At 37.6% G+C, this 15,097-nt stretch overlaps 1 protein-coding gene across 3 annotated transcripts in view; it reads left to right on the top strand.

Moving 5' to 3' along the window:
- The window catches only part of MET (MET proto-oncogene, receptor tyrosine kinase), an 86,956-nt gene that overhangs the window by 49,509 nt on the left and 22,350 nt on the right, over window positions 1-15,097 (top strand). For all 3 annotated transcript variants that reach the window (XM_068189913.1, XM_068189915.1, XM_068189914.1), the window contains exons 6-10: window positions 2,851-3,011; window positions 4,201-4,303; window positions 4,514-4,650; window positions 7,019-7,192; window positions 8,090-8,189. In XM_068189913.1, coding sequence (XP_068046014.1) covers window positions 2,851-3,011; window positions 4,201-4,303; window positions 4,514-4,650; window positions 7,019-7,192; window positions 8,090-8,189 — 675 coding nt within the window. The remainder of the gene's footprint in view (window positions 1-2,850; window positions 3,012-4,200; window positions 4,304-4,513; window positions 4,651-7,018; window positions 7,193-8,089; window positions 8,190-15,097) is intronic.

The raw sequence follows: 15,097 nt of genomic DNA, 5'->3' as shown, positions 1-15,097 counted from the left end.
GATGGCAGAGAAGAAGCCCAGTGTTTTCCCATGGTGTCCTGCAGATCCTTTGTCTGCTTTAAGCACTTTCCCTTGGAGCTGTGGGTTGGAGAGGTGCAGTCTGCCCAGACATAGACAGTATAGTAGGGTAGACACTGGGACACATCCCCTCCACAGCCCAGCTTCCAGTCTGCTCCCATCCACTGCCAACAATGAGGAGTTTCATCAGCCTGGATGAGCAGTTCTAGAGAGAAGCCAGGAGGGAGTCCCCTCAGAGATCACTTGGTGCTGGAACAAATTGCAGGCATCTGCGCGTGGCGTTCAGGTCACGCTAAAAGGTGAAGGGTGTAAAAAAAGAAATAAATTGGTCTCCCTTCTAATTCTTTGTTGTGGTTAAAAATCTGACATGGTTTGTTGTTGTTTTTAAAGTGAGTCATTTTAGCTGGCTTTTGTATCATACATATCAAGAACATCAGGCCTTCTGCTGCCTGTTTAGGTTGGAGGCTTTGCTGGAAATTTCACAGGTGGTTGTACATGTTGTTGTCTTTGAATTAAAATGAATGGGCTAATGAAACTTAAATAAATAGGTATTTTCTTCCAAAAATGTATTAAGTATATAAGTGGATATTAGCTATCAACATAAATAAAAGGAAAACACAATGCTTTAAAGTTTTCCAAAAACAAAAAGTTAACTTTCTCCCTTAACCAAGAGTTCAGAGAGCAGCAGAATGACAGGCCTTGCAGTGGACTTGCTCCATGTTATCAGTGGAGATAACATAATTTTTTTTGAATCCTGCATTTCATAGCATTTATAACTGGTTTTACTGTTTTCTGTTACTACCAGTACAATGTAAGTACACAGGAGAGACCTACATATACCTCAGTTCAAAGACCAGGAGGTTCACTGTCCATTCTTGTCAACACTCCCAAGAAAAAGTCTGGAAAACTGCATTTGATTTTCAGACGTTTCATCATACAGAACAAATCAAACAAAAATAAATCTTGAATAAAAATGGGGGAGTTTGGCAGAACTTAAAGACAGAACTTTAAGATTTTGTTTATTTCTTTTTTGCTATCTACTTAAATGTGTTGCCTCCTAAATGTGTTCACAGAATGTACTAAATACTCGCTACCCCTCAATGAAGGCGCACGGGTTGCCATCACAAGTCTCTTTTGCCGTGTAAGGTCTCTAAAAATGTGTTTGGTACCTTCAGTTTTTATTCTCTATGGCTTTGTGAAACCCTTATTTTGCTAACTTGTGGATTACATTTCAAACTTCAAATGCCACATGTCAATCTATTGTACAAAACATCAGGACATCCTTGTACTCCCACAGAGCAATTTCATTTTCTGCTAGGGTTTTGTTATTTCAAAAATAGATAATGTGCTGAGATATTGACCAGAGTGGAAAACTAGAATCTGAAGTCAAATCCAGATTTTGAAGAAGAAAACTCCAAAGAAACGAGGAAAAGTTAAACTTGGGAATAGCACAGATTTTGTGGGCACAGAATGGCTCCAAGCTCATAGCTGCAGTTGTGTGTCAGGGGGCTGTGTGAGTATCACTCCTTTTTTATGGATTTGTACAAAAGTGCTGTTCCTGCATAGGTTCCCTCTTTGCTCATTGAGAGCTGATTCAAAGCTCTTTAAAACAGAACAGGTTCCTCCTGGCTTCAGTGCATTTTAAGTCAGACTCTTTGTCTGGTTTCTAATGAAGGCAGTAAATGTCCCCATATATAATATATGGTATAATTCTTTTGAAGTATTCTTCAGCTGCCTTTCTATCTACAATAGTTCATTTGTGAGAGTCTTGAAGTATAGCTACAAGAGAGTTGAAAAGAAATGTGCTGTCTTACTGGATTTCCAGATGAAATAATAGCCAAGTATCACTCAAACACTTTCCTTTCAGCTTGAAAATTAAGCCGGGTCCTTTGAAGGACACAGCTGTATTGCATTTTAGGGACAAAATTATTATCACTAAAGCATTAAGTTTAAGATACTTAGGCACTATAATCACAAGTATAAATTCAGTCTTTCATTCCTTTCATTCTTTTTTGTTTGTCTAGTGGTACTGGTATGTTTGCAAAATTGTGCAGTACTGTTGAAAGTCCTCATAATTCCTGAACTAATATCTTTTCTTTTTGGTGGTTTTTTGAGTTTTTTTAACTGACAGTACTAACCGGTACTTTTACTGAGTTTTGTAAGACTTCTATAGTGTTCCTGCATTTTTCCCACCATTGTTATATTTTACAGGGCAATTTACAATACACACACACACACACACACACACATGAAAAAAAAAAGTATTTCCTTTGTAGATTGTCTCTGTGTTTCTGAGGAGCAGTTTATTTTTAACTTGGAATTAGAGGTGACCAAATGTAAAATGTTTAAGGAAAGAATAGCAGAAGTCGTGTTAACTTTATCACAGTCGACGCGATATTGGATTATGGTGTCTTTGAAGCTCCTTCACTCTGAACCCAACTTTCATCAAGCTGGCAAAAAACGATCATTTGGGGGCTCTTTTGTGTTCAGCATTCAGCTTCTAACAAAATAAGTATATTGTATGTTTAACACACCAGAAATAAGATGTGAAAGACAAGAACTGTAGGATTTAAAAGACTATTACAATGCACAGCTTGTTCAGTGCCCCTAAATACTATCTTTCAAAGCTTTCTAGTATAGGTTTTATTATTTATTGCTACTGTCATAGAAAGCTCATAATGTGACAAATAAAAGGTGAAGAACAATTAAGATGAATGCTAGGACATAGTCTACCAAAAGAAGTGCTTTTCTAAAATTTTTCCTTTGCCCATTCTTTAGCTCAAGTGAAGTTCAAGAAAACCTGATTCAACTAACACAATATTTTTCTAACAGATTCTCCCAAGCAGCGCTCCCATAGAAGGCGGGACAAGATTGACACTGTGTGGATGGGACTTTGGATTCAGCAAAAATAATAGATTTGAATTTAAAAATACAGTAGTCCATATTGGAGGACAAATTTGTCCTCTAGAAGCGAAATCTAGCAACAAAAATAGGTAAGAAACCTAAAATACTAATTTCCATTTATACAGATGTTCTTTTAGTGGTATGGATTTTTTTTGCAAATACAAATGTTCAGCCTATAAGTATCATCTCTGATTCTGAAATTTCAAATTTGAAAAAATCCAATGGTTTAATCAACTCACCAAGAAAAACAATGCTCAAAATGGAGATGAAATAAATCTAGTTTATGCCAATAGCTCCTGCAGTAGTTTTTCTAATCTGTCTGTGAAATGTGGTTCAGCATCTGTGGAAGCTGGCAAGAATGAATCTATTCAAAGGTTTGAAAAGGGGGCAGTTCCTTTGGCCGGGATCCTGCTGGGCTAAGTCTTGTCACCTCTGTCTTCCTGATCTGTAAAGCTGCTGGAGAGAAGTGTGAGAAGATGCAGGTATTTCATCATCCAGAAGCTTATGACCCTCAACTACACCTCTCCTCCTCAACCTCAGAACACAGGGATAAAGGAGTTGAGTTTGAGAGAGGTTACTGTGATTGTTATCTTGCAGAAATACAAGCTTAGTGAATATCCTCTCTCTACTACCAAAGCAATGCACAAATCGTGGCACAGCTTTGCTGTTCACATACATAACAGTGCAGATACTCCAGCAAGTGCACCAGAAGTGTTGAGCACTCTCCTAACTGCTGTTCTGAACAGTCTCAATGGAAACAAGATGATTTAAGGAGACTAGATGATATATGAGACTATGTGAATGTAATATAATACATTGACACATGGTGCTGCAAAGTTCAAATTTAATTTTTGGTAATATTTAATTTTTTTACAACAAACTTGTATATATTATTCATTTTTTCTAAAGCTATTGTCTGCCAAAATTTGATATTAAAGGAAAATTTTTAAAAATCCATTAGCTACTGAATAGTGGTGTTTGTTTTTTCTGTCATGCTTCTTTTTTCTGAAATGTATATGATAACCTAAAATTATTTTCTGTGGCCAGGTATTATAAAGTCCACAGCATTTGTATTTATTACAAATGGAAGGATTACATCTTAAGGAAGATGGCTACAGTTCTTTTAGCTATTAATTGTGAAATGTCTGTGATGTGCATAGATTGATGATTTGTTTAGCATGGATTCCCCATAATTATGAGTTTGAAGTGGTTCTATTTTAATATGAAAAAATCAATCAGAAAAAAAATGTAATCCCGTTTTTTCCTTGTTTTCTAAAGGCTGGAATGCACAGTTCCTGCTGCAAAAAGTCCAAGTTTTAATATATCCAGTAGTGTTTCTGTTGGACATGGCAAAACACTATTCAATACATTTTCATACGTGGTAAGCACTAGATTAAATTTTTATAGTCAAAATTATCTTCAATATTAACTGTTAGGGACTCCTTGTGAGTCCAATCCAGCATGGTAAATTCTGTATTCATGTTGGCTTTATTGTTACTTCGTGGAAATGTTAACAAATGTTTGAAGTCCTCCTCTTTACATCTTGAAAATAATTTTATAATCCACTGGTTTTATTATTACCTCCCCTTAGAATCCTGTAATAACAAGTATATCTCCCACCTATGGCCCCAAATCTGGAGGAACATTGCTGACTGTAGCTGGAAAATACCTAGACAGTGGGAAATCCATGAGGATTTTTGTTGGGGAGCAGCCATGCATTTTGAAAAGGTAATGTACTAACTAAAACACAATGCCTTTAATACTGAAACATCTTGATCAAAAGCCTTGGAGTTAAAAAACCAAACTCAAACATTTTCTTTCCTCTCCTTGTGACACTTAATGGCGAATTTATACAATAAGCAGTAAGTACTCTGAGTTTAGGATACTTGAAAGATTTCTAGAAGGGACTACAGTCCTCTGGAAGTCTTGTTTATTCTGTAATGTCTTCATTAACCTCATTAAACGGTTGCATAGAGAAATGTCAAATCAGCTTCTAATGGACAAGAAACTGCTTATTTCCCATCATTTTTGTCACCCTGATTCCCACACAGTCAGCCCTCTCTCTTGTATTAGCAAGAGCTGCTGTTCATGCAGCAGCTGCCAGGGAACAGCCAGTGGGCACAAGTTACCATTTCCTACTGCCTGGTTGGGTGGAAACCTGACCAGGGTGACCATGTCTATCCCAGGCAGAGGAGCGCTATTTCTGCACCGCTGTCAGAGAACAGCCTACAAAACAGAGGCAGCGTCAGTTTGGCAGCATCATATTTTCCTGGTATTTAGAAAATTGTTTTGGAGGTTTAAGCCAGAATTTCTTGTGGCTCTGTACTGTATCCAGTAGGAGCTCAGTCACAAATCTTTGATGTGTTCTGTGTGGAAATGCCTTCAACCACAGCTGTATATATAAATGCTAAATACCAAGCACAGATTCTCCGCTATGGCAGACGAGTTCTGAATTTGGTAGCCATTCTACCATGGCACAAATCCTACTTGGTTCTGTGCTTAAGAACAGCAGGGCGATTCCAGAATTGTCACCTTTGAGGACAAGGCAGAATCTGGCCCACTGTGTTCCAGAAACAGGACATCCAGCAATTCCTCTGAAATTTGAGCATCATCTCATGATTATGGAAAGTCATAGTGGTAAAACTTGACACGTGTGGAGACTGTGGGGAAATAGTAGCCTGTTAGTTAATAAATGACTCAGAGCCAGGAGAGATGAAATTTATTCTTTGCTGCTAAATGATTTATTGTATGCTCTTGATCAAATCAACCAAGTCTGACTAAATCAAGAAAAAGGATTTAGATATTCAAGTCTGATCACTAAAAAGATCTTCCTAATTACTGTTCTTTAATAGTTAGGGTAGCATTTCTTGGTGTCTTTGTCTCAACTGGTCAACTAATGGAGAAATATATAAACTTTTTGGGAATTATTCATTTGAGACATCTACTATGGGGGTGGGACAGCAGCCAGCTCAGATACAGATGTTGGTCAGGTGGACCTCTAGGTATTGAGCAATAGCTGAGACTTACCCAGTAAGCATCTCCAGCACCCCTCTTTCTCACTAGCCAAGTTGCCTGGAGACTTCTAAGCAGGTCTTAACCAATTTCTCAAGGCAAGTGTTCCTCTAGCTAAACAGGCAGCTTTCCCCAGTTCTGAGGGCAGCTAGAGCAAGGTTTTTTTCCTTTCCTTTAAGAGATGTTAAAAAGCTTCCAGATACAGTTTAATGAATTACTATCCCTTATGGTGAACACCACCTTCCTGGAAAGCTTCAGAAGTTGTAGCATATGTCCCTTTTGTCTAATTTGGAGACTATCTCTTACATTCTATGAGAACAACCTCACTTGGATGGCCCTTAGATGTGCTTGGGCCCAAATCACTGAAACCAGCCGGTGGAGTTATATTTGCTTCTCCAGTCAGTTGCCACCCTTGTCTCTTTTGTGCCCTGCTCCCTCTGGCCACATTTCATGTGCTTCAAACTTCAGGATCCTCCTGTGCCCCCTTACCCACTGAGCTCAGTGTAGGAGGAAGAAGACTTCCATGGCCAAGCATGATAGCAAGGGAAAGGTTAATATCCCAGAGACTCTGATAATGTGCTGAATTCAGCCAGCTCTTCTTGGATTTTCTCCTTCTTCTTTCTCCTTGCCCTCTGCCTGCCCCTTGGCATCTGGTACAACCCACACGAGCACTCTCACTTGGGGCTTTTAACACAGAGTAAGTCCTGTGGATTTGAAAGAGGCATTATCCTTTGGTTATAGTAGATAAAGTCATTCTCCTTAAACCTGGAGTGTGCTCTTGTTTTCTAGGCTGGAAGCTGCCTTTACAGGGTTCAGGGGCTCATGGGGTTGTCACCAGTACCGAGGCAACACCTTCCATCAGGCAAGGTGAAAGTCAACTGAATTAAGATTAATCTTGAGCTTAAGCCATGCTCTTGCAATTTCTACCTTATGTGATGCTTACTTGTTGCAATTTGATTATCCAGCAGGAAAATCAATGACATTTTTTTACAAACAGATCTTTAGGCAATGTTGGGGCTCAGTAAAGGACAGTGTTTTAAGCCAAATACATGTTTTATAATGGTGACAAGCAATCTGTTTTCAGTCCTCCCAGCATATCGGCAAGCGCTGTGGAGTGCTACACTCCAGCACAGCAAATTCCCCAGGAATATCGTGTGAGAATGGAAATCGATGAAGCTATTCGAGACACAAGCAGCCATTTCACATACAGAGAAGACCCAGTTGTTTTAAAAATTCATCCAGCCAAATCTTTTCTTAGGTGAGTAAAATTTTCTTATAGAAATAAGAAAAGCAACAAATGAACAAAGAACAGCTATACTGCTCAGCAGTCTATCAAAAGAAATTGCATTTTTATCTCTATCTTCCATGCCAATTGTTTCTATTATGGTGCAGTTGCAGAGGGCAAATCATTTCCTTTCAGAGGTGAAGGAGAAGGGGGAAGGGTTCCTCTTTTCTCTTTGTGATTTCACTCCCAGCTGCTGCTGAGCCTACCTGTGATGTCCTGTCGAGATACCCACTGCACAGCTAAGTGTGTCTCCTATGCTGTGTCTGGACATTACACTGATTGCTGAGAAAAATCATCTAATGTGACAAGTCAGCGGACTCAGGAGAGCAAATGGATTTTAAAATAGTCTAAATCCAGTGCTATATAAACATTATGAATATATATGTATGGTAGTATGTGTGTATTTTCAAGTGACATATTTATGGTCTCAGTAGCTCTAATCCAAGCCATCTGCCTTTGCCAAAAAAATGTCAGCAGTAGAACAGACACCTTTTTCAGCACCATTGAACACAATAGGTGAAATAAGTTAGTTAGCAAATGCAAAGTACAAAAAAGTGACCTCTTTTAAAATTTACACATTTGTTTTATACCCTGGCTTATCACAGTTTTAAAAATTATTTTTCTTTTCTTTTTTTTGGATTAGTTGTTATAGTAAATGTAAAATCTGTTTCCAAGAAAAATTATGTCACTGCTCAAAGCTATGTATTTGCATTTATCAAATATATATACCTAATTCTGGCTTTATGTTATCATTTACTCTAAAATATAATTTGTAATTAACATTTCATTATCACAGTAGTTATTTATCCTACTTATCTTCTCTTTTTCTTTTCCTTCCTTTTTTTTTCTTCTTTTGGTAAATTTTCCTAGTGGTGGAAGTACAATCACAGCTCAAGGAATCAACTTGAACTCAGTGTGCTTTCCTCAGATGGTGATTACTGTACCTAAACTAGGAATGAACTTCTCTGTGGTGAGTCAGTCTTAAAGAAGACAGTCTATTATCTTTTCGTCTTGGTGTGGTGAATGGTTGTGAATTTTCAGCCAAAATACTTTGACTTTTGCCTTGAAACTTTGGGGCTTCTACTGATATTTTGGTGTTTTCTGCAAAGACTGTTTTCACTGTACAGGAAAAATTCAAAACAAATTAGAGATTAAGGTGAGGATAAAACAACTGTTTCCAATAAACATTTTCCAAAGAAATAAGGCTAGTACAGTATCTGATAAGAAGATTTATATATTACTATTCAACAATACAAATTCAGTGACTAAACACACAGCAGCGCAATATAGATGTATCAGATTACATGGCAAGTTCAGGCACTATTGTGATACTCAAGTGGTGACTATGGATATATATCAAAAGAAGAAGAAGAGTAAATATATAAAATCAAAAGAAGGCATTATTTTTAAGAATTTCTGATTGCCAAAATCTCTGTTGGGGAAATCTGTCCTAACTTTGTTAATTCAGCAGCTAAGTTTTAAGATGGGTTTGGGCTCTTGCAATTGGTTACCTCTGCTGAAACAGCAGATGTCAGTCAGAGATGGAAGTCTTCTTTTTTTTTTTGTTCCTGAGTTGACACTACACAGTGTCCAATCTAAACACAGATACGGCCATGTGATCTGCTTCAATTTTATAGGGCGAAGATGGCATTCGTCATCTAATTTTACTGAAACTGCCTTCTGTAAGCTTTTGTCTACACATTTGTGTTGTACCTCCAACATTTTCTTATCCTACAAGGTTTGTTTAGTCTAACTGAAGCTAAATTGACTACTTACTGTTCCTATTCTCAGCTACTTACTGTTCATATTCTACTGTTCATAATGCTACTTACTGTGCATATTCTCAGCTTATTTCTAATGATCATCATACACTGTTTCCTGAATTGAATTCTAACTATTAGATTTAGGTTTGCTCAATGCATTTTAAATGGTATGTCTGCAAATTTGCAGTCTTTCATAGCTTCAAGGTCATCATATTCTTCATGATCCTAATTTATATAATATTATGAGTATCAGGACCTGAATTTCCACAGCAGGTAGTCATGGCTAAAAATCAGTTCCTTTCCAATGAAACACAGTGTTAAGTGTTCTCAAAAAGTCACTTTACCCATCAGTCAGAAAATAAAATCTTTCAGTGAAATGTACCAAACTCAAAATTTATTAGATTTTTAGTAATGTGAGCATAATTATTTCTAAGCACAAAGAATTTTGAAGGAACAGATTGTTGCTGAAATCAAGTCTTGAGGTTTTGCTTTGTGTAAAGATCATTTGTTTGCTTTTTCTATTCCCCAATATTGCTTTTCTTCAGGCCCTGCTACTGCATACCTTGTCAAATATTTAGAACTTCTTAGAATCTGAACAGATTTGAAAGATCTGGAGTTTCAAAGAAAATCCATTGTCAAAAGTGGCTGGCAACTCCAGGCAACAAACACCATAGAATTTACTCTTTCTCCCAAATATTGAGGAGAAAGCTTGCCTTTGAGCAGTGTTTGGCTTTTTGCAGTGTCCTTCCTCTAACCTGCTGTTGAAAAAAAGACATGGACTTAGTCAGAATTATCTCCTTTATTCTTTTTCTTTTCATACTGTGCAGCGTGTTAGACATTTGCCACCAAACAAATCTCCTGCCAAACAAATCTACTGCTGATCTCTAAAAAATTGTGCCAGTGTATGAGCAGCTGTACACAAGTTCATTCTCCCTGCACAAAAGGTGTAATATAACCTCAAATGGATTATAATCCAGAGTGTTTTATACTTTGACATTGCCCAAGCAATATATTTTTGCTCTATTGAAATTAAAGGCTTCTGGCACTCAGTTGCCTTCTCTGCCTCTGTGGCAGCCATTTGTTCTCCCACTATTCTCTACCTCAAGCATATTTCTAAAGGAAGAGTATTAATTCTCAGGTAGAAAGGGAAGATTTTTAAGTGGCAAAACAAGATTATACTGTGTAACTGAGGAAATTTCTGGTGGCGGATGCCCATGGCTAGTTATTATTAAAATAAACAATAATGAGGAACTATTTCCAGCAGAGATCTAGACCAACTATCCCATTTAGAAAGGAGAAGACAGGTTGTTTTCCTGAACAGACCAAAGAAGTGCTATAGCTGAGGTTATATATCTTTTAGCTTCCATAGTTTGGGAGAGGCTAGCTAAATGAATCATTTTTTTAAATTGTTATTTAATCCTTTTCTTTTTAGTTTTCTCTCACTAGCCTCCTCCAAGAAGCTGCTTTTGTCAGCATTCAGAAACTCTGGCTCTTGGGAAAACCAAAGCCAGCACTGAAACACATCCCAGAGCATCAAAGGAAAGTACAGCTGGGAGGGACCACAACAGCGAAGCATGGCCCACTTCCCTGAGCCAGGAACAAATGTACCCAGACCACTGCCTAACAGATATTTGTTTAGGCTGTTATTAAAGCTCCTTTTGAAAGAAATTTCACAATCTTGCTTAAACAAGCTTTAGTGAGAGCTGCTCTACCTGCTTACCTAGTGGTTTGGAAAGACTTCTTTCTAATAATTAACCCAAATCCTGTGGCTAATTACCTGTCTTCTTGTTTAACCCTCTGTGGATACATGCGACAGATTATCAGTCTCTCCTGCTAATTTTATATATTTGCACTAAATTATGATTCAGCCTTTCTCTTTTCCAGTTAAAATAACCAAACCACTCCAAATTTTCGTGATAAATGTTTTTTCCTAAAGCTCTACTCATTCTTTCCCCCACCTCTCACACCCTTTTTGATTTGCCTAAAAGTGGTGGTGCCCAATTTAAAATGGGTCTCACCTTTTCCTGTCAGCTCTCCGTCCTCAGGTTTAATTGTGGCCTGGAGTCCTGATGGAGTCACAATGTAGGTGGAGGGTCATTTCTGTAAACAGCAGGAGCTGTTGGGGATGCTCTGCATCCCAAAGTCTCAGGGAGCAGAGCCAGCAGACATGCCCTGGGGCATCTGCTTTTCTCTGCCTCTTTCCATCCCAGTGGTAAGAGGTGAGTGGTACAACTGATTCAAAAGGTTTTTCTGGAAGAATTTCCTATAAGAAGTGCAGTTTCACTGAGACTGAAAAGTTTTGGGCACAATATGCCAGCCCCCTGTAGAAGAAACATTTAAGTTGAGCTTTTCAGCCTTCATGTTTGTAGTTTATTATCTCTGAAAATTTTTCTTCTATAGAGCAAAAAATGCCTTGTTTCCATTTTACAGTATTCTTTTCGCATTTATTTAAATTTCCTTAAAATTGTTCAGTACTGTACTCATACTTGTGTTTATATTACATTTTATGTTAATACTGTCAAAATAATACATTTTGCCTTCTTTGAATTTATTTCAATGAGTGAAAAAAATGTATTGAACAGTATGTTTCAGTAATTGCAATGTGTTGCTTTTTAATTTCTATTTCATAAGTTCTTTTGATCATTTGTTCTGACTAGGGGAAAAAAGTAGGAATTTAGGCAGTGCTGCATAAATTCCCAAGAGCTCTAGAGAATGCATAAAAATACAGAAACCTTCTCAGTTCTTTTCACATATGCAGTTCCTATGTGAGGTACACAAGCAGGGAAGCAGCTCGTTCCTGCCTTTCACTGTGCCTGTAAAAAAACCCAAGGCCCAGTTTGGAATAGTGTTTGATCGGGAACCTGTGCTGTAAATCATGCTAGATGATTCTTCTGCTCCTGAAGCACTTGGGAATAGTGGTTTATTTTCTTTGAAAGCCTGTAGTTTGCATTGATTCTCCCAAAGTGAATAAGTGGTCATTTGGGGATCCTTTCTTGTAGCATTTTTAATATTCCATATATTATCTAATTTCAATATATATTCCCACTGCCTAATCTCTTCTAACAATGAATGTCCCAAGATATGCAAGACTGCAAAACTAAGAAGCATTTTTTAATACATGATCTTCAACAACTGACTCTGTAGCTATGCAATCTCTTCTTTTTCCACAGACTTTTAAATGTGTCTTCAGTAAGTAGTCTTTGGAATGTTCTTCAGCAATTTGTAATTTCTCCCTGCCAGGTACCATTTCCTGCTGTTTTACAGGAGAATTTTAGGATGCTGTAAAGTTCATTCAATATTTACAAGTCTGTAAGCAATCCATACTCATATTCATCAAGATGCCTAGAATTCAGCAGTGAGTGTCTACCTTAGATGTATTAAATAATGATGAAACAAATTCCCTGTGAAGTGTGGGTAGTGAGTATGTGATTATTGAAGATAGTCATGATTCCCCATCTGAAGACACCTAGGCTTGGATCCTCTATCTCTCTTGACTCCATGGCACAAAACTGCCACAGAAGCCCAGTGAAGAGTTCCCCCACAAAGGGGAAAATTCATCTTTCTTTCTGTGCCAGATCTGTAGCTCAGGCACATCTCCTGCCAAGAACAGGGTACAGCAGGGTATGTCAGGGGAAAGCCACTGTGTGAAATCACCAGGGTGCCAGGGAGGCAGTGTTACAAGGTACATTGGCCATCCCAAGCCCAGGGAGGAATTTGGACTCCCAGTCAGTATTGATCATGTTGTGCAGAGGGCTTGCTCTCAGACCCAAGAGGAAGAAACATTTTACTCTACCTTCTGGTGTGATGATCTGATAGACTAGAATTTATATCTCTCATGCCTTAATCCAAGAAGAAAACTAAAATAAAAAGGCTACCAATCCATCAGGATCATTCATTGTACCACTCGAAATGGCAGCAAAAGGCAACGAATTAGCTGAAAAACCCTCAGGATATGCTGCTTGAGTGTCACTGTTTTACACAGAAAAGTCTTCTGAATGGGCTTCTCTTCATTCTGGACCTGTATTTTCTTCTCTTTCTATTGAGAAATCATCCTTTGGCAAGGATGGTTGGAGAGTCTCCAGGTCTGTCTTTAACTTCATTCATCTTTCATTCTCCACTGGAACTCCAAAAGTTTACTTTTTATGAAAGAACAAATTGGCCCTTTTCTCCTTTCTGACAGCTGCAGATCCTGTAATACACATCCAACTGCCCCTCTCTAATCTGGGTCAGCTGCTGGGAGACCTCTGGAACTCATAGATCCTCCCTCGTACTTTTCCTGTTGTTCTGTCAGATGAAAAAGAATTGAATTGGGCACTGAAGTTCAGGTTCTGTAGGTCAGGTTTGAATTAATTGCCTCAAGGGTCATATTTTACAAATGGAACAAGAATACATACCTTAAGTGATGAGTCATGTGCATTGTGCAATGGATTATTATTCCCTTTGGGGTATAGCATTTACTTATGCTTGTGAAATGCTCCATAATTTTTATATTTTTTCTTCCTCTTTGTCTTCAGATGTAGATTATTGTCACAAGAAAAATGTAGACTTAGCTTTTAAAGTGAATATACTTTAAAGTTTAATGAAATAAAAGTTAAAGGTGCTGGGTGATAGGCAGTATCTTAATTGAGAAGGCAATAGATTGAATTAGGGAGGTTTTCTTGGAGATCCTCAATCCAATATTTCTTGAAAACTAAACCGTCATATTCTTCAATTGCTAAAACCAATTTCAAGGTAAAAATGTCATGTCAAATCGTGTACCAATAAGGGCATTGCAAATAAGATTTTTCTTGACCTTACCAATCAGTCACATTGCATCCCCTCCAAAGAGTATTATTAGATTTTTATCATTTTCTGAAAGCTTCTGCTTCAGAGACCAGTCTGATAAAGTAAAGTATCTGATTCTAATAGATAGCCACAAACAAAGTTATGAATACCACTGCTATTCATTTAATGGACATCACTACTCTGCAGTAGATAAAGAGTCTAATGAATTTACATTAATCAAATAAATATAATGATTACTTGGGACATACTTAGGTTTATAATTATATATATATTTTAGTAATCCTTTTTAAGAATTGACACAATATGATAGATATCTTAATGAATATTCATACATCATGGACAAGTATGGCTTGATCATCCATTATACTAATGATGCATCTTATTATTTCCATACTAATTGAAATTAATTTCTAGATCTATGTGATAGAACAAAGCCTGAGATATGGTCAGTGGTGTATAACAACGTATTCAAGAGAACAATCTGATACTGTAAGCAAATGGACCAAAAATCTGCCTTCCCACAGTTTACCTTGTTGACATGGAGGTTAAAAAAATATTTCTGAATTTCTGCTAGGAATATAAATGGGCTGTTAGATACACAGGTGCAAGTCCCATTAGCATCAGAGAAAGATCCACCAAGTTATTTAACTGAGTGCCGAACTCATAGCTCACAGACACGTAGGAGCTCTAAAACTGTAATGCCCAGAATGTTGAAAATGTTTCCCTTGGCAGATTCAAGATTTCACAATATTATTCACAGAAACATGAATTGCTGTGGTGATAACAAAAAGCCCTGATTTGCAGATAACTAATTTAATCCCACTTTTCAAGCTAATGTGAGTATATAGCTGATACGGCCTGAGTGGTTATGTCACTGATTTCAAACAGCAAAATTACATTGCAATAGTTTAAACTAATTTCAAAGCTCCTTCTGGCAGCATTTGATAATGAGAACAAATTTATTTTGGAAAACAAAACAGAAAAATATGTACTTTGGCCTTCTCTGGATGCACAAAGGTATTCAAGAGCATTGTTGATCTTCCAAGGAAATCTCTTGTAGAACAAATGTAGGATTTATGATGATGAGGTGCTTAGCCCCATTCTTTCTGGGACACACGTCAGATACGCTCCTTTATATATGTAAAAAAAGAAAAAGTTTGATCTGATCTCAGGGCACAGTGCACAAGGGGCTACTTACAGAAGGTTTGTAGAGTTGGAAAGGAAATACTTTTGTGGAACTGAAGCAACTCTGTTTGTGCCAGAAGTCCTTCAACTGGAGCGTTGGTAGGCAGCATGAAAGGCAAGCACAGGGAAGGGGGTACACAATACA

Source organism: Anomalospiza imberbis, chromosome 5 (genome assembly GCF_031753505.1).
Source record: "Anomalospiza imberbis isolate Cuckoo-Finch-1a 21T00152 chromosome 5, ASM3175350v1, whole genome shotgun sequence".
NCBI classification, from domain to species: Eukaryota; Metazoa; Chordata; class Aves; order Passeriformes; family Viduidae; genus Anomalospiza; species Anomalospiza imberbis.
The sequence above is the reverse complement of the archived record's forward strand: the minus strand, read 5'-3'. Positions and strand labels throughout refer to the sequence as shown.